At 38.8% G+C, this 18662-nt stretch overlaps 2 protein-coding genes across 18 annotated transcripts in view; one reads left to right on the forward strand and one right to left on the reverse strand.

The window, feature by feature from the left end:
• Positions 1-418: 418 nt before the first annotated feature.
• On the reverse strand, positions 419-10593 carry COPS5 (COP9 signalosome subunit 5). The gene is made up of 8 exons (XM_014873082.2): positions 10317-10593; positions 9972-10206; positions 7347-7475; positions 6844-6909; positions 5325-5410; positions 4390-4501; positions 3525-3673; positions 419-814 (listed from the first exon to the last, which is right to left on the reverse strand). The coding sequence occupies exons 1-8, from the start codon at positions 10472-10474 to the stop codon at positions 730-732; spliced, it is 1020 nt and encodes a 339-aa protein (XP_014728568.1). The 5' UTR covers positions 10475-10593; the 3' UTR covers positions 419-729.
• Positions 10594-11384: 791 nt separating this feature from the next.
• The window catches only part of CSPP1 (centrosome and spindle pole associated protein 1), a 61152-nt gene continuing 53874 nt past the window's right edge, over positions 11385-18662 (forward strand). For 13 of the 17 annotated variants that reach the window (XM_088175873.1, XM_014873015.2, XM_088175881.1 and 10 more), the window contains exons 1-3: positions 11387-11442; positions 16100-16203; positions 16777-16873. In XM_088175873.1, coding sequence (XP_088031999.1) covers positions 16102-16203; positions 16777-16873 — 199 coding nt within the window. In that variant the 5' untranslated portion in view covers positions 11387-11442; positions 16100-16101. Of the gene's footprint in view, positions 11443-16099; positions 16204-16776; positions 16874-18662 lie in introns of all 17 variants that reach the window. The other 4 variants (XM_014873012.2, XM_014873014.2, XM_088175932.1 and 1 more) reach the window with 2 other exon arrangements.

Consider the following 18662-nt stretch of genomic DNA (forward strand, 5'->3'; position numbering starts at 1 on the left):
AAGCAATAGATGGTGAGCAGGAGAAGAAAAATGGTACATAACCATGTTATGAGTTCCACTGCAGAGCTGGTCAATAGTTGACTATTTAGAAATAAAAAATGTCCATTATGAGTGTGAAGCTATAAGCAAAATACTGTTGTACCATGCATAAATGTTTCATTACTGTGAAAGAAACCATTTCTGGCTGGACCAGTGAACCTCAATCAGGAAAGACTCCATTAAATTTAATAACTTGTTAAAAGATAAACAAGTGGGATTTCAATTCTTAAAATTAAGCACAGATATTAAAATCTGAGAAACAGACTTCTTACATTATGTAGGTTACCTATCTAATCTGAGCAGACAGAACTTTTCTACAGAACAATAAGAGTAAGAGAAGATAAACGTTTGCCAAAAATATCAAGGCCCAAAACGCACATTTAGTTTCAAAATTCTTTTATTGCAGTTGGATAATAGAGATAAATATCTAAGAGCAAAATCCAGTTAGTCACATTTATTTTCCTTTGGAACAATTCTGCAAATTGGTTTTATGATAAAGAACAAAAAGTTGCACTACATTTTGGAACATTTTGTTCTTTAAAACTGGTCAGACAGGTGGGAAATATTAAAGTACTACAAATTAGATGAATAATTTTCCACTTCAGCTTCATTTCCCAAACTGAACAAGTCCAAGCAAAAGAAACGATGATATTTTCTGCTTTGGAGATACATATCAACTGGTAATGCACTTCAAGCTATATTAATTTGATTAAAAAGTTTATCCTTAATAACCTGAGACATCAATCCATGTATAGCTTCTATGGTGGTCTTGCAGCTGAAAAACAAGCATAAATTCAATGTTGGACAAAAACTGAACTGTCATTTTCTTTAAAGATATCCAGCTGTTTTGAAAGTTCAGGGTGCCCATAACCCCATGAATCTTAAAAACTGTCCAGAAAGGAAAAGTCACACACAGGAATTTAGCCATTGTTGCCAATACCTTTTTGTTACCTAAAAAGCAAACTGACTATACACACAAAGACTAATTCCAGAAAACTTTGTCTTGCAATTTAGGATATCTTACATTAGCAATAGCAAGTGGGCTGTGTGGTCATCTGAACAAAAAAAAAAAAAAAAATCCTTAAGGGAATGGAGCTATCAGCTGGTATTATCAATACCTGCAGGCTCTCACTGCTCTCTACCTTATCTCCTTTGCCCAAGCCCAGGATAGTAGTGTACAGTAACCATGGTTCCTCTGAGAAACTTTACAGGGAACATTAAAGAAAAGTTTATAGAACAAATCAGTAATTGGGCAAAATATGTAATGTGCAAAACCCCTAAAGAGCTGAGAGGATTCCTACTGATCCAAGTTTTCCCGGGCAAATGTAGTGTCAAACTAACTAAAAAACCCTAGACTGTACAAATGCAAAATATGAAACAGGACTGAAGGCACGGGGAATAGGGACAAATTACTATTAGACAGATAAAGGAATCCTAGGGAAAGCAAGCTGACTTGGAGCACAATTTGGCTAATGCATGTCCCCTTAGAAAACGGCTTAGAGATGTTCATGAACAGTAACAGAAGTTATCATATAGCCCAGTGTAAGCACCTTTATGCTAATGCTTTACAACACTGTTTTCCCTAAAACAGGTATGTCTAATAATCCTTTAGTGATCTTTGCAGCCTTATTTCTTCACAGTAATTTAGGTGACAGTAAATTCATTGTCCCGTGTCTGCACAGGTCTTCTACTGTCTTTACTTTTCTCTTAGGAAAGATCACTAATTGGAGAAAAACATCCATCTGTAGAAGTTTTACACTCCATTTTGGGAACTACGGTAGCTTTTGTTGCACAGGAAAGCAGAATTTATGACAAAAACAATTCCTTCCAATACCTTACAATTTATAAACTAACTACTGATGAAGACTAAATAACAACAGAGAAGAAAAATAGCTAGAACTGCTGCAACAAATAATATAGTAGCATGATCAGAGAAGGAGCTATTTCTTAGAATAACTGTAAACATGTGAGAATAAGGGGAAAATAAAATGCAGCGTTATGGGACTCAAAACAGCAATGCAAACTTATCAGCAACTCCATCCTCTTCATGTCTTTAAAGCATTGCTATTCTGTTTCCCTACAGGAATTAGGACATATCACTTAACCTGGCTGCTATGAGCTAGCAACAGCATTATCTCCACTGCAAATGTATTCTTCAGTTGAAATAGGCTAAATGAGTATTCATTTTTATAAAATCAACCCCCCTCCAACTCGATCATATTTGTTAGAAAACTTGTAAGAGCTGTTAACTTTCCAGGAAAAGTAAACAAAGGTGTGCCGGAGGAGAGAATACCAGGAAACTGTTCTGTTATTAAGATAAAGTGATGGGGAAGAGGAACAGAAAGCCTAAAAATCTGAAAATAAGCAAACATCCCAGATTTTGTTCAATTTTTGCACTCTGCTCCAAGGGATTCTACAGAATTGTTTCCTTATTAAGTGGAATTACTACATCTCACTCAGAATACTCCTAAGGTGTGTGCAGGTGAGTCCTGCCTTCTCCACAGATGGACCTGAGTTTGTACCACCATACACAGTGCAGTATTTCTTGGTTTTCAAAGTCTGAAATTTGCCAAATATGATGTTTTTGAACAACCCAACTGTATGAGCTGTTGGATACTATTATTCTCTATTAAAAGATTTTACTTGGAAAAATGGTGACTCTAACATGATACAGCCTAAGCATATGTATAATTTTTAAGACTATCGAAAAAGAGATGTGAGTATTGCTGCAAGCAACTTGTGTATTTCAAAGCTCAAAATAAACAGAGCTGATCACCAATAAACATAAGGAAAACTGAGAGAAAATATAACAAATTATTTATTTGAAATAATGCTGTACTCCCAGTGATAAGAAGTTTATTAAATAACAATAGCAAGTATTTGCTGTTAGGCAGGGTAGCTAAATACAAAGGCCAGAATATCTGCAAGCTAATTCTTAAAAACAAAAAACAACAACAAAACCCCAACCTTTTCTTATTTCTAAAAAAAAAAAACCCACATTAATTAAGAAATATGAGAAAAAGAGTTCATAATTTTACATTAGTAGAAGTATTAAGTGTAAACTACACTTACTGGACTGTTAACACTAGTTCTTAAAATCATGTTCTGTGCCGTAATTTTACTTACTGTTGGTTTTAACCTGATTAACCATAAAAATGTGCTAATTTCTAGCAAAGTTACAATTTTGCATTAGACAGAAAACATTTTTTTTGTTTGCCAGATACCGATGGAATTTTACAGCAATTTTTTGTTCAATAAGCTAGAATTAAATTTATTCCAAACCCCCCAAAATTAAAAATTCATTATAGGTTTAATAGAGGCAAGAGTTTCTTTAACTTTCAAAAACAACTAGTGACTTCTGGAGTCTCTCATTCCTATCTATAATCTAATTCTTATCTCTAATATTCTCAGGTCACAATTACAGGCATGGTAAAAGTTTAAAATAATACTTTTTACATGAAGAACACATGGATGTGTTATCTTACCTGTCTCTTGTTGCTTTTGCAAGTTTGTCTTCTGACTTCTTGTCATGAGTCTCTAAACCCAGCATGAAACTACCCCTTCCAAGCTGAGCTTCTGACTGTTCTAGTTTTTCAGACAAATCAAAGACCTGGCCAGTGGTATAGTCAGCATTCTTTGGAGAAAGAAAGGAATAAATATTCTGAATTTAAGCTATGAATTCAAGCATTTATACACAAAATAAACCAAACCTGAGATAAGTTCTTGAAAGTGTAGTGCTGCTTATTTTAATCTATATCTGCAATTGAAGTGATATAGAACATGAGTGGTGGTTAAGAGAACCAAAGATGAACATCTGGCAAATGCTCAATACCTAAAGCCTGAATTGGGTTCTTTTTATTACTTTCAACCCATGCCCTAAGTTATGTAGGAGTAAGTAAAACTCAGTTGGTTTTGACTAAGAGAGAAAAAAAATTGGCTTCTGCAGAGAAGATGCTCAGCTGTAATACTGAAGGTATACCTGCAGTATTTCTATTGTAACCTAGTTTTAACAGTTTCAGTGTTTATTTTTTCATAAATGCTTACTTATTAAACACCATTATTCACTGCAGTGCTCTACAGAGATACAAAGTAAAAAAGTATTTAAGACAAAATCTCTATGTATAGAGAGAATTCAGTAAAATTAAACATGTTATTCCCACCTTCTACTTTTACAGAGCTGATATGAGGAATATTTCAGTATTTATGATTAGGAAAATCTTCCCTTCTTGTTTTATCTGACAGATTCTTAATGTGGGGTCTGTATCTATCAGTGTGCTATTAAGCATTTTACAGCAGAGGGCCTGGCTTTCAGACTCATGAATGAATCAATGCAATAACTGTGGTACTTACAGTAAGCAAACTAGAAGAACTGAGAGTGTTCACCCAGTACTTGTTCCACAACAGCTCAAGCAATTTACGATCCAAAGATGATTTAAAGTATGAGACTTCTAAAGCATAATACCTTTAAAAACAAACATGCAAACAAAATAAGTGTCCATCTAAATATGTTTGCTTGACTATCACATCTGAAGTACATGCAACTTAAAAAATTCTTATCAATGGCAAATATCTTCAAACATTCAAAGCACTTAAGGTTACTCCCAGTTACAATTCTCTCTATGATTTTCCATAAGTAATTAATATATAGATTTAATACATAATCCCCATACATACTGCTGTGCTCTGTTAAATGAGATTTCAAGAGTATTTTATTTATTCTCTTAACAACTTATTCCATGTTTGGGTTCTTCCACACTGTAATAACTAACAGATGATTGTAGTTTTGCATGTATCACTTATAATTTCTTGAGGAATGCTTCCTAGCAGTAAATGTTACAAACAGGCAAACAATCTTACATTCTACCATACCTATTTTGAAAGCCAAGCTTTAATGGTGTTACAAATTAACACTCCCAGGAATGCAAGAAAAGGAGCTGCACAGCACTTGCCCCTACTCAGAAGAGCAGTGGGATCACGGCCTCCCCAGTCCTGCTGATCAATCAACATCTGACCCTCTCCTCCCTGCCCCAACAACGCATCACTACTTAAAAGTGTTCAGAAATCAACTGCTAAAGCTTTTAATCAGGTTCATCTTCATCTTTGCAGAGTTCTCCCTTATTAAAATATCTCCTATATGCCAGTAACACTTTTCTCACAAAAACAAGAGTGCTAAAGCCACGGTGAACTTCAAGATTTGAAACATTACAAGAAATTTACTTTTCCATATTGAATCATTAACCTAAACACACCAAAAATAAGAAAGTTAGTATTTTTTTGTTACTTACTGTTTACAATGTACACCGAAGTCTTCTATTTTATTGAGTGGAATAGTTTGGTATTCAGAGGGACCTTCATCTGGAGGTTTATAGCCCTAAAAATTTAACAAATGGCAAAGATGACACAGTCATTGTGGGGCTTTTCAAAATGCCTAAAGCTTACCAAAAAATTCTAGTTTATGCAATTCTAGATTGTTTTTGTCTAGAGAAAATGACATTTCCCCTGGTAGCCTGATATTCAGAATTTTCTTGGACCTCAGGTTTACATTTGGCTTTACTAACTGTACTAGTCATTAAATTTGCAGGCTTATCAAAAGAAAACTAGTGGCCATACTTGAGTTTTTTCAAATGAGCAACATGGCAAGCTAAGATTAGATAATTTCTCAGATCAAAGAAAAGGCAAGCTTCTTCTTAGACAGTATTTCTCTACCTGTTCTTGGAAATTTTGAGGGAAGATTTGAGAAGAGGTAAGAAACATCCAGGTATATGCCTTAGAGATACCTACAACTTTCAGTTACTTGTTTAGCCAAGATGGTGCCATTCACAGCTACTGACTAAGCAAGAACTGCCTGCAGTCCACTCTGAGAACTCCCTAAAAATATGCTTCTCATGTGCATTTTCCAGATGTGATTTGGTTTTCAGGTACAGGATTCTTCTCCCTGTTCAAAATTCTCAAAGTATTTATGAAGTGGTTTTGCCCACAGAAGTGAACATTCTCCTGAATCACAAACTCGTCTAAGATCTCTTATGTTTTTGTCAACACAAAAACAATGCACGGACCTCTCACAAACATTTTTATTAATTAAAAAATTTAATTTTTATTAAATAATTAATTTTTGGGGTTTTTTTTACTGGATGGCTGTCTGAAGTTCTTGATGAGTCATTAATAACTGAACTTTATTGGACTGAAATTAAACAGCACAGCCAGAAGTACACATGAGAGGATGCATTTGGAGACCTAGATCTCCAATATTGATGTGATTTTTTAATATATTTTTTATATATTTTTTATATATTTTTATATATAAACCTATATTGTTTAATTAACTTTTTGTACATTAGTTTGTGAAGATTTATAATATTTATTTGAAAAAGATAAGCAGATAGTTTTGATAAAACTATTTAGATAGTTTTCCAAAATGAAAAGGAAACTATAACATATTAAACACGCTATTAACATTTTGTTTTAGGGCTAAAAAATAAACAGAGAAGAACTAACATAAAACAATTTTGATGAATGCTACCTACAACTACATCCATTAAAAACCAGCTACATAATTTTGGGACAAAACTCCACAATCTGGATAGTGTAATTGATTTAACACTGCCAAAACTCAATGAAAACCAAACTAGAAGTCAGCCTTTATAAATGTAATCAATATCCAAAGGTACTCAGTAACCAGTGTATGGGCACAACTTCCTTTGGAATGAACATTCAGTACAGCACAGCAGACCAAACTCAGACAATAATTTAAAGACACGTCAGCGTTCACACACTAAATGATTTTAGATAATTTTAACTATTTACCTTAGGATATGTCCTAAAAGCTCCAAGATTTACTTTTCCTGCAGATATTGTTCTTGTTGGATCAATCTGTAGAAATACAGGCGATACTCTTTACATACATTTTATAATTACACAGTAATTTTATCTCAGAAATGTAATTCATGCAAATTGTATTAATTCTGTCATAAACAGTACTTTTTCTGTTGGTATGAGACTCTAAAAAGATGGGAATATAAATAGCCTTCAGTGGATTATTTTTTCAAACTCCTTTTCCTTATTTCCTAAATACTTCAAACACCTTATGCTTAAGAACTATACCATAACTGAAACAATGCAGTGAGAAAGGTCTAGGCAAGCAACACTACTGGCCAGCAAAGCAGGAGTGGCACCAGTTTAAAGTGTGGATCTAACACCTCCATCACACAAAGTACACACTACTAAAATGCTAACAGACAGAAATCCAAAAGTGATTCCCTTCAACATGATTTGCTATGCAGGGTTTTCACCCACCAGGCAGTACTTACAACCACTGCTACGAAGGGTTCCTGAAATTGCTGATTAAGCATCTGGGTGCTGACGTCGATCCCCGAGAGCCAGCAGCCGTAGCCGGGGTGACTGTGGTACCAGCCGATGGCATTTTCCAGGCGTCCGACCTAAGAAAGAAGGGAAGGGAAATAGCCCCGGCGCTCAGCTCCATTCCCAAAGCACCGGCTGCCCTCCAGCGGCACTTCCAGCACAATGCAAGGAGCTGAGGGATAAACAGCAATTTCAACTCGTGTTAAAATATTCCCTAGAAACCCTACAATGAGTTGTACTGGCATTCTCTGCTACAGCTGCTGCCACAGAACAGAACAGAAGCCTGCAAGGAACCTGGAGCTCCTGCTTCAGTCACAGCTGAAACACAGAAGAGGTTCCACACAGCTGGATGGTGAGCTGCAGCTCCTCAGCAGGGCTGAGAAATTTCTTAGGGATATAACACAAGTATATCTAATCTCACGTGATGTAGGGAACATCAGTAGAGGGTAACATATCTCACAGGCATATACAATTAGATTACTGATAGGTTTAAAAAACAATTTCAAAAACATGCTTTCAAACATCAGGAGTGACAGAAATGATTGCCTGGAGACAGGTTTAAAAGCCAAAAGATGAACTTTTGACAACTTTTTTATCAAAGAAAACCTCAAAGTAGGAGTTTCCAAATAATACACTTGGCTATGTCTAAAAATACTGGAAAAAAGCAAAGCCAAAAAACCCCAGAAGAACAAAAACCCATTGAACCTAATTTTTTTAATCCTCTCTAAGGAATTGTTTACTGGCTGCCCCAGTAACAATGAGACAGAAAACACAAACTGCCTACTTTATTTTTTAACTGGTAAAGAATATTTATATTTTCTTTACAACTGCCATGAGAGAGACCAACAAAACACAAAAGAACTTGTATTGTTTTTCAAAGCCAAATAATACATTTGAACTACATTAAGACCAGATCCTGTCCATGGAGAATCAAGTAACTGGAATGGCAGCATCGATAAAGCACTTTTATATAAGGGAATATATTAGCTAGCAACCTAATGATAAAAAGAGCTATTCCAGGAACAAGTGCTTGCCAAAATCAAATATGAAACAGCCAGCATGAAAACTCTGCCAGAGCACCAGGAAAGTTGAGTTATTTTATTTGCACACAAGTTCCGTTTCAAAATTGTGAAACCAACTACAGACAAAACTGAAGAATGGGAAAAAACCATTTCCTATCACATAAGAACTACAGAAACCTAGACTGTTTTAAACCTAAGACAAGCTGTTTAAAATTTTATGCTACATATTTACCATTTTGTAATTCTGTACTTCTACTTAAGAATGGGATTCTATGAATATATTTTTACTTAAAGATAGTATGACTGCATGACTGTATCTTTAGGCAAAGACATCTCTTCAAGTTACCTACTTTTTGCAACAAGAGTATTAGCATCACGACATTGTTTTCAGATAAAGCGAACTAGATTAAATGAATTATTTCTACTTTTTCTCTCAGGGATTAATTATTAAAAAAAGTCCCAGAATATAATTATTTCTGCATTATGTTTACTCTTTGTTGCTGTTATGATTCAGCCTAATGCACGTCCATTTCAGTATCTTCAACTCTATGGAAGTCTATGAACATAATAAATACAACTCTCCAACATATCCCAAATATTCCTCTGTTATACTCACTTAGTATGTAAGGGGCTTCTAATTTTAGCTGGTTTAAAAATCAGTGGGTTAACTGGTATCAAAACTATTTGAGCCTGGAAAGTTAAAAGTTATTTCAACTCTTATTTCTAGATTAGAATTGTCCTGTATTGGAAGAAGCACATCAGCAAGTGCTCTGATGTGCTGTGCTGGTTTCCAGATCAGCCACAGAGCAGAGCTGTATTTCTGTTATCCTTCTGCACATGAGAACTTCACTGTAGAGTCAGTTTTAACGTGACATGGATCTCTGAATAGAAAGTGACAAAGATGGAAAACAGACAAGCACGTCTGTTCATCTAAATTTCCAAACGATAAATATGAATAATTAAGTTGCACTGAAACTTACTTATTCCTTCATTGGCATTTTCTTCACAATTTCTTTTTTTTCTTCGTATGGAAAAGAGCAGCATACTATACAGTAAGACCTCAGAAGAAGGTGAGAATGTTCGTAATTCTGATCTATAAATACTAAGTATGTCCAATGCACGCATATATTTAATTTTGCATACTGTTTTCAGAAAGAAGTATCAGTTGTTTTAGAAACACACTCTCTCACACAGCCAGCAGCCTCAGCCATTAAAACACTTCCTCAGCAATGAAAATAATTTACACAGGGAAGGAGAATGCACTACTTTCCACAGAATCTTTAAGGTTGGAAAAGACCTCCAAGATCATTGTGTCCAACCTTTGCTGACCTACTGTAAGTCAGGGAAATATGGACGTGAAAATGTTTACAGGGCCCTGCGTTCCGTGCTGCTGACATAGTTCTTACTGTCATGTTTGAGGAGAGACAGGACAATCGGGCAGGCACTTCATCACTGGGGGAGGGAGGAAGCCTGCAATCCCCCAGGTATGTTCCTGTAGCTCACAAGGATCTCCACGTGGGGGGTCAGACACCCCCTGTCACCTCTCCCTACCTGCTTGGCGTTCTCGATGTAGGCAGCCATGTACTCGTAGGCGGCGGCCTGCGCGTTGACGCGGGTCTCGGTGCCCTCCACGGGCAGGGCGAAGCTGTCCATGATGATCATGGTCTCCCCGTCCACCTTGCCCAGCATGAGCCCCATCACCTCCAGGTTGCCGCCGGACCTGGCGTGCATCACCATCTTCAGCAGCGCCAGCGCAGAGATCTTGCAGTACTTGAAGTAATGGTGGCTGCAACAACGCAGAGGCCGGGAAGGGAATGCAGAGCCATCAATCAGATCCGGCCGGTCCTCACCGCCCGCCCGCCCGCCCGGCCGCTCCGCCGGCCCGCTCCCACTCACTCCTTGGTCCAGGGCTTGGCCGCCAGGATCTCCTGCTGCTGCTTGCGGTCGTACTTGTAGATCTCGTCGATGCTCTGCGCCTCCTGCATGTTGTTCGCCAGCTCCCACGTCTTCTGCGCCATCCCGCTCCCGGAGGCGCCGCTTCCCGCCGCCGCCATCGCCCCGATACCGATACCGGCCCTGGCCCCGGCCCCGGCCCCGGCCCCGGCCCCACACCGCCGCACCGGGCCGCCGGCGGAACCAAGCGCAGGGCGGGGGTGCGGGCCGAGGGTGGTACGGTCCGCGCAGGCCCGGGGAGGGCGGCGCTGCGCCCCCAGCGGCCGCGCTCGGCTCTGCACGCGGCTGGGCCCGACCCGTTCGCCCCGTGTAGCGGCACCGCAGAACCCTGACCTCGGCCGGGCGGAGGCTTTTCTCACTATTTATCCATTTATTTATTTACTTTTGCTTTTTAAATTACTGTGTCCAGTTCTGGGCTACTCGGGACGAGAGAGACACGGAACTTCTGGAGTGGGTCCAGCGGAGGGCAACAAAGATGTTTAAGAGACGGGAGCATCTCTTTCATGAGGAAAGGCTGAGGGAGCTGGGCTTGCTCAGCCTCCAGAAAGAGACGACTGAGAGGAGTCCTTATCAATGCATACAAGTGTCTAAAGTGGGAGGCATCAAGAGGATGGAGCCAGGCTCTGCTGGGAAGTGCTAAGCAATGGGACAAGAGGCAAGAAAAATGATGTACAGGAAATAAAGATGAGGAAGAACTTCGTTACTGTGTAGGTTACCGACCACTGGAACAGACTGCCCAGAAAGGTTGTGGAGTCTCCCTCTCTGGAGATACTCAAGAACCGTCTGGGTGCAATCCTGTGCCATGTGCTCTAGGGTGACCCTGCTTGAGCAGGGAGGTTGGAGCGGGTGGCCCACGGTGCTCCTTCGCAGCGCGCCCTTCTCTGGGGCGCTGGGAAGCCCGTCCGCCGCCGCCGCCTCCCCTCCCGTTCCCTTTCCCCGCCCGGGAGGAGGTGGAGGCCGAGTCGCGCCGCCCTCCGGGGCAGCGGGGGGCGCTGCGCGGCACCGCCCGCCGGGTTCCGGGGCGGCGGTAACGCGCGGGGCGCGGACGGAGCCGCGGCCGCCGGGACCGGTGAGCGGGCGGCGGGGGCGGCGCGGCGCCCGGGGACCCTCCTCGCAGCCCCGCCGGGCGCTTCCATCGCCCGCATCGCTCACAGCCCAGGGCGGGCGGCGGCGGGAGCCAGGGGGTTCGCTGGGAAGCGGGACGGGCTCCGGAGCAGGACGGGCTCCGGGGCGGGACGGGGCGGGGGCGCGCCCGGGGCGTACCGCCGGGTCTGGTGGTCCCCGCGGGGGCGGCGGGGCTCGGCTCGGCTCGGCTCGGCTCGGCTTGGCTGGTCCCAGCCCTCCGGTGGGGCCGCTTGTTGTGCGGCCGTTGCCTGACAACGGCGCCGCGATCCGGAAAGGGGCCGAGCCCCGAGTGCCGCATCCCCGCCCCGCAGCTGCTCCCGCGGGGGCCGGAGCCTCCGGGAATGCCCCAGAGGTGCTGCCAGGGAGGGAAGGAGGGAGGTTGCGAGGCGGGCGCTGCAGGCCGAGGGAGAGGCGCTTCCCCGGGCTGTTGCTCGTGGAGAAATAAACCTCATCTCCTGGGTCTGAAAGTTTTTCAAAATTAGTGTCATTTTGGATCAAATTATGTGCTCTGAAAGATAGATAAGCCCTGTAGGGGAGGGAAAGTAACTCGCGAAACTTGTTGCTTGGTTGTTCTGAAGATGGATTGCTTTAGTCATGAGTTTATTATTTGTCAACGGCCAAACCCTGGAATCTGTGCTTTTTCAGCAATGAATTTGAAAGAAAAGTACAGGGAGCACGTCTCTGGCAGCAGTAGCTTATTCCAAGTGCCATTCACAAGGCTACGGAAGCAGTCAGTACTAATTCCTTAGGAAGTTTGGGCTAAACTTTGAACAGTGTTTCTTAATGGCACAATTAGTGGCCGTTTAACTTTTAAGTACAATTACTAAACGTGGCATATAGTTGCTCTTTCAAAGCATTTCCCTCTTTGCCCCCCGTGCTGCAGTTCACGTGGATGGAAATTGCCATTTCGCCAGTGCTCCTGATGATATTTCAGTATTATGGTGGCGTAGAAGAGACGAAATCTGCTTGCACATGCTGATTTTAAATTGTGTGCGTTTTCCTGAACAACTGGGAGGGGAAGAAAAAGATTAAAATGGAATGCAGTAAATATCGCTTTAGGTGATAAAGTACTTTTACAATACGTAGGTAAATATAGTACATAAAATACATACGCACATAGATGTTTTGGATACCGTGAATAGAGAGACATGCATTATTAACTCTGTTTGGGCATAGATCCAATAAAAATGTCATGTTCAAACTTGACTTACTGTTCTTGAATATCTGTATGCTTTCTATTGCTTGGTATGTTTGCTTAAGTTGAAGTCTACCTAGGTGACTAATTACTCAGAGTTGCTTTTGTGAAAACTCTGAATAAGTAAAAGAGCCTATGAAAAGCTAAAATCTTCCTGAAAGAAAAAAATATGTAAAAATATTTTTATGGGACGTTTTCAGACAGTATTTGAATATATAGCAGCAGTATGTTTAATAGAATTTCACTTTGAATAATACATTGTTTTGGGAGTGCAAAGTATCCAAGATTTAAAGTTGCAAGACATAAAGACAGGCTGATAAATATGTGCTATCAAACGTTTTTTAGAAATACCATTTGCAAAATACTCTGTTTTCCAAAAAAATAGAAAAATATGTTTGCATCTCACAATTTTGAGGGTATACGGACAGATTTTTAAGTGTTTACAACATATTTTGACTTTCCCTTTGCGTTCTGTACATGCCTATGGAGCGATGTCTCCCAACTTAGTTTTGAATCTGCTACTTTTACTAGTAATTGCAAGGATCTAGAAATGCACAAAAATAATTCAGATGCATCGCTAAACTGAAAATAAATTATTTTGTTCTGAGTTGAAGGGGTGTTATGGTGTCAGGCTGTGTGTCAGTGTGCTTGTGCAGCCATGGGAGGTCGGTTTGAAGCTGAGAGTTCCTTGTGAGTTCGGTGCTGTCACCTCCGAGATAGTTCACTGCACACCGGGGGGCTATGGTAGCCCTCGTCTCAGACAGAAATGTGTTCTTTATTGTGATTAGTCGTGATCTTTTCACATGGTACAGTAGATGATAAAATTGGTTAATATTCAGTAGGATATTTGCTTACATGCTGATGTATTTTTGGAACTTAACAGTGTATGCGTCACATAGAATTTGTCACTCTTTTGCTTAGAATAACTAAGACATTTTTATTTTTTTGGTATAATATATTCTTTTTGCTTATCTCATAAAGTTTGCACTCATGAATGTTTTAAGATCAACTCAAGTAGAAGGATGTTAAGACATAAAGTGTCTAGATGTTTCTAAGAAGGATTTGACTATTCTTCCAGGCGATTGTGCTGTATTAAAGGCATGCTGAATCAACAGCGCTGTAGCATTAGTCAGCTTAGTGTTCTCCAAGGCCTAGAGCTGCCAGCTTTCTTCACACCGGTTGGATTGCTTGTGTGCTTCAACTGTAACTGTTTTGTCTTTGGTTTTTAATTTATTATATTGCTCTTTTGAGCAGTATGATAGGAGTGCAGAATGCTGGAATATTCATTGTGTTCCTCATGCTAGTTAGAAAATACACTGCAAAGACTCCTTTCCTTATGCCAGCTCTCAGAATAAGTTTGGTACCATTTCCATACATTGATTTGGAAACAGTGCTGGAGTTTATAAATGCTGTTGTAAATAGAAGTAGGAAGTATAGATGTTACAGTCAGTGAGTGAGCTTTTGGAAAGGCTTCTCACAGTGCCTCCTACATGTGGTAATTTTCCTCTTGATGACTGTGCAGCACAGGGTAGGTGATGAGACCAACTTCTAAATTCTTTTAGTATGACAAGTTGTTTCACCCTTTCAGAACAGTTTTTTCATTATTGTTATGTAACCTAATACGCTAAATAAAATTTACCATGCCTGGAAACTTATCCTCTTTCAGATTTCTTTTATCCTTTATCAGTGTGCAAAACTAATGAGATTAAAGATTTAGGACAAATCAGATGGGGGTGTTTATTTTTGGCATTGATTTTCCTGTATTACCACTAGGAATTATAAATGGGTTGGCCTCGTTCTGCCTCCTTTGTAACAATGTTATAATTTTATATTATGAATCAAGAAAAAGTTTAAAGGTGTACATTCTAAGGAATACATCAAGCAAATGTATTCTGTAAATTAAGTTACCATGCAGTTACTTCACTTTATCTTTGTGCATTTTTTGTTTTCATTTTGCTTCTACTGAGAATTTATCCCAGTCATTCTGGACACATTATTTTTATATTTACCTGTATGCTACCTTATTATCTTTGAGATGGTGGTTTGGGGTTTTTTTGTTGCTGTTGTTTTTAAGTTCTTCAATTCTCTTCCTGAAACTATTTTCTAATATACCTTTATTATTGGCCTCATGTTTACTTCATACAATCTTATAAAGATATATATTGAATTAACCTCAAAAAAACTTCTGTCTTAATTTAGATCCTGGATGTGACAGGATTTTGCTTAAGCCACATGGAGTGATTTGAGAGTCATAATTTTCTTAGTTTTGTGCTTCTTTTAAGCATGGAATATAACTTGAGGATTTTTTCTTTTAATCAGTAATCTTCATTTTGTAAAACTCCTCCTCCAGTGGAGTTGGTGAAAATGTTGGCTAGAGATTAGGATGAGTAGGCTTGTATGAAGTCATTCTTTCTGGTTTTGTCATTTTTTTTCCATAAGTAGTTGGTATAATTTGCAATATTTTTAGTTCTGATAGGACTGTTCTAATTCAACTTTGGTACAGTTCCATTGACATGAATTTGATTGACTTTAGTTTTTATTATGAAGTTATTAAAAGCAGCAATAGACATTAAATTCACAAATCAGGTGCTAAAATTTCTGCTTGGAAAGGCCTTTCAGTTAAATATGCAAGGTGCACAACCAATGGAAGAGAGGTAATTAGCTCTTCCTCAGTACATGTACACAGATCAGTGTCTGATTCTCAGTCAGTGTTTCCCCATATCCCTGATTTTAGGTTTATTGCAGACTTGCAGCTTCTTATTGCCTCTGCTATTTTAGTGGTACAGGAGGCAGGTGCTGTTGGCTCCAACTCCAGAAACACCATGCAATTATTTAGTGAGGGTTTTTTTTTTTTTAAATCATGTTTTGTTTTCAGTAAACATGATTATTTTTAAGACCTCTCATGATAGTAAGTTAAACACAGAATTAGTTCTGTGATTTGGTCCTTATTTTGGACTGTACATGTATTTTGCACTTTTTCTACCTCTTTTCTAACAATTCCTTCATGCTGTTTACCTTTCTGCCTTCTCTAATTTTGATTTTACAGTTCACTAAGAGTAAGCTTGTGCTAGTGTGTAGTGAACGGTCACTGGTAGACCTGCAGTTAAAAAAACAACCCCCAAACTTCAACTATGTTAGGAAAAAAGATTAGAGAAGTATCTTCAGTCTGGAATATTTGTAGTCTGGAATATTTGAATTTTCTCACAGGTGAAACATCAAGTAGTCTCTTCCATGGATGGGTTTCCCAAGTCAGTTGTTTTATTGACCCAGCAAATATCTTAAGGCTTGTAGTTCTGAGGGAGAAATTTGCTGATTTTTAACTGCTGTCTTAGGGAACAGTAATTGAGCTTTAAATTTTTGAGGTTCTAATGTAAATGCCGTGTTCTGCATCTTTTCTGTAACCTAGAAATGATGGCGGATGATTTAGAAAAATTTATTGAAGACCAGAAGGCCAAGTTGGCACAAGATAAGGCAGAACTTGAAAATGATCTACCTTACATGGAAATGAGGGTAAGAGTATTAAAAAGCTTTCCTGAATTTTAATACTTCTGTTGCCAAAGTCTTGATTGAAGCTTGCTTTTACTGTGCTCTTAAAACTGTATTTGTTGTTAAAGAATGTATTAAAGATTTATTTATTCAAAGTAATTTCCAACTTGACTACCTCATATCTATATGTAGATTTTTAAAAACCTGTTTGTCACCAGGCATACACAGTAAGACTTGTGTTTTGCAAGTGAGAAGAGTCTTGTAAATGGCTTTTATTACTCCTTCACCCCTCTCTAGGGAAGTTGATTAGCAGTGATCTGTCCTCTGCCCACTCCAGAGTTTGGGTGTTGGAATGGGAATGGAAAGTATAAATATACTCAAAATTTCTGTTCCAAAAGCTATTAACTATAAAAGGCAAATAACAATTAAAAAAACCTGTTCTTATCACAGTTTTCCTATTAGTAATTTTGATGTGGTAATCCAGCATTAATTTCAATGTCTGTTCTCCAGTGCTAATAATTACATTACTAATGTTGTTCTTTTATGCAATATTTCTTCTACTTTGTGATGCAGTAAGGCATTTTGTTTTGTTTTCAGAATAAGGAATCAGAGAACCTTTCTGAAACTAGCAAGATGTTAATCTCCATGGCTAAAGAAAATATACCTCCAAATAGTCAACACAACTATCCTTTAGGTATAGTATATATTTTTAATATGTCTTCTAGATTTAAGTAGCATTTAATTACCTTTGACAATTTTTGAAAGGGCATTATTGCTTTGCATCTTTAATCATTAGGATGGTCATTGTAATTCAAGTGCATAATAATTCTTCAGTCTTCCAAAAGTCTTGGGATTGTATGGAATTTTTTTTGCAGTTAGGCTTTCTTTTGTGTTTATGGCAGGGAAATATGCCAAAAGCTGTCTCTTTCTTCTTGCCAGTTAGTGCCATAAAAAATACCCCAAATAAACCAAACAAAAAAAGAACAACCCAAAAAAACTTCTTGCCAGTCCTTGATAGGTGATATGTCCTTTCCTTTGGGTGGAGCAAAATCTTTGAAAGTCTGTCATTCATCTAGACTTTACTGCGAAAGAGTACATTCCCTGTATAGTGTGCCAGGGAAGCTGTGCCTCTTTCTCTCAGCCTCTTAAGAGTCCTGGTCCAGCTTGGCTAAGATGCACACAGTTAAACAAATTGTTCTTTTAAACAGTGTCTTTCAAACGTTCACTCAATTTAAACTGGTTTTATTGCTTTTGTAATTTTGTTACAATGTTACATTTATTGTGCAAGGAAAGAACAAGGACTTCATTTTGGTTGAAATCTTAACCAGGTGAAATGGTTATATTTATTTTGATGTGTCTACCAGCTTAATATCTGTTTTCTTTATATATTCTCCATTCTCTTCTTTTCTCTGTGTTCTTTCTGATGTTTGGTTGAAGATGTGTGATAATGTTATTTTCTCTGTTTTCCTGTTTCTGCAATGTGCCACCTTTCTTTACTTGTCCTACCATCTCCCTTCTGTCGGCACTACTGTTTTTTCTTAGCTACATTTGTGTAGCTCAGGTTTGTCTTGAGACCTTTAGAGCTTTTCTGTGTCCTATTTCCTGTTGATAATTAACTCTTTTCTTTCATGTGTTGACACTTCGGGTTAGTACCTCGTTAATTTTCATACTGTGCCTTCTGTGATTCTGGTGTAATTCTGCAGCTTCCAGTGGGATGGAGCTTGAGTTTATGAATCTGAGCTGGGTCTTAGCTGCATATGTAAAAATTTGTTTTTTTTATAGGGATGTTGTATAACTAGAACTTCCAGCCACCAGAAAGGCAAGCTCCTCAAAGACCTTTAGATGAAAACTTCACTTAAAAGTACTTGAGATGATGCTTGAATATTCCTTGCTTCCAGAAGTGATAATGGATAAACTTGGTTACAGGGCAGCACTTGAATAAGTATCTATCACACATTTTTGGCAATTTTATTTGGCTCAGCAGGTTATTCCTGATGTTGATAATTCTTTGCTTAACTGAGGAAACATGTGATACAGAAAACAGAACACAAAAGGTAGTATCTCACTGGCTGTGGCAGACCATTACCAAACAGTTAAGCTTTATTAATATTAAAATAGTTATTTTTTCTTGTTGGGGAGCTGTAATAGCATGTCATGTTGTGTTTGTTACTGTAAATTTGACCTAACTGATGATACCTGAATGTAGTAACACAATGAAGTATTACAGATAAGGGGCATTCAGGTGATCTTAAATGAAAACAAAAAGTAGGTATTGCCATGTTGTGGTTTAACTCCAGCTGACAATTGAGCAGAGCCACTTGCTCACTCTGCATCAGCAGGGTGGGGACAGAGAATTGAAAGAGTGAAAGTGAAAAAGCTCATGGGCTGAAATAAAAACAGTTTAATAATTGAAAAAAAAAGGTAATGAAAAGGAAAATAACAAAGACAAGGAAGTAAAACTCAAGAAAGACAAGTGATGCAAA

This window comes from Sturnus vulgaris, chromosome 1 (assembly GCF_052056855.1).
Source record: "Sturnus vulgaris isolate bStuVul1 chromosome 1, bStuVul1.hap1, whole genome shotgun sequence".
Lineage (NCBI taxonomy): Eukaryota > Metazoa > Chordata > Aves > Passeriformes > Sturnidae > Sturnus > Sturnus vulgaris.

Bases quoted from the DNA above. Each gene is read 5' to 3' on its own strand.
- COPS5 (XM_014873082.2), bottom strand. From the start codon at position 10,474: ATGGCGGCGGCGGGAAGCGGCGCCTCCGGGAGCGGGATGGCGCAGAAG. The intron at 7,476-9,971 runs GTAGGGAGAGGT...CTTCTTTCTTAG, and splicing joins ACATCGAGAACGCCAAGCAG to GTCGGACGCCTGGAAAATGC. The intron at 4,502-5,324 runs GTAAGTAACAAA...TTGTTTTTAAAG, and splicing joins TTCGGTGTACATTGTAAACA to GTATTATGCTTTAGAAGTCT.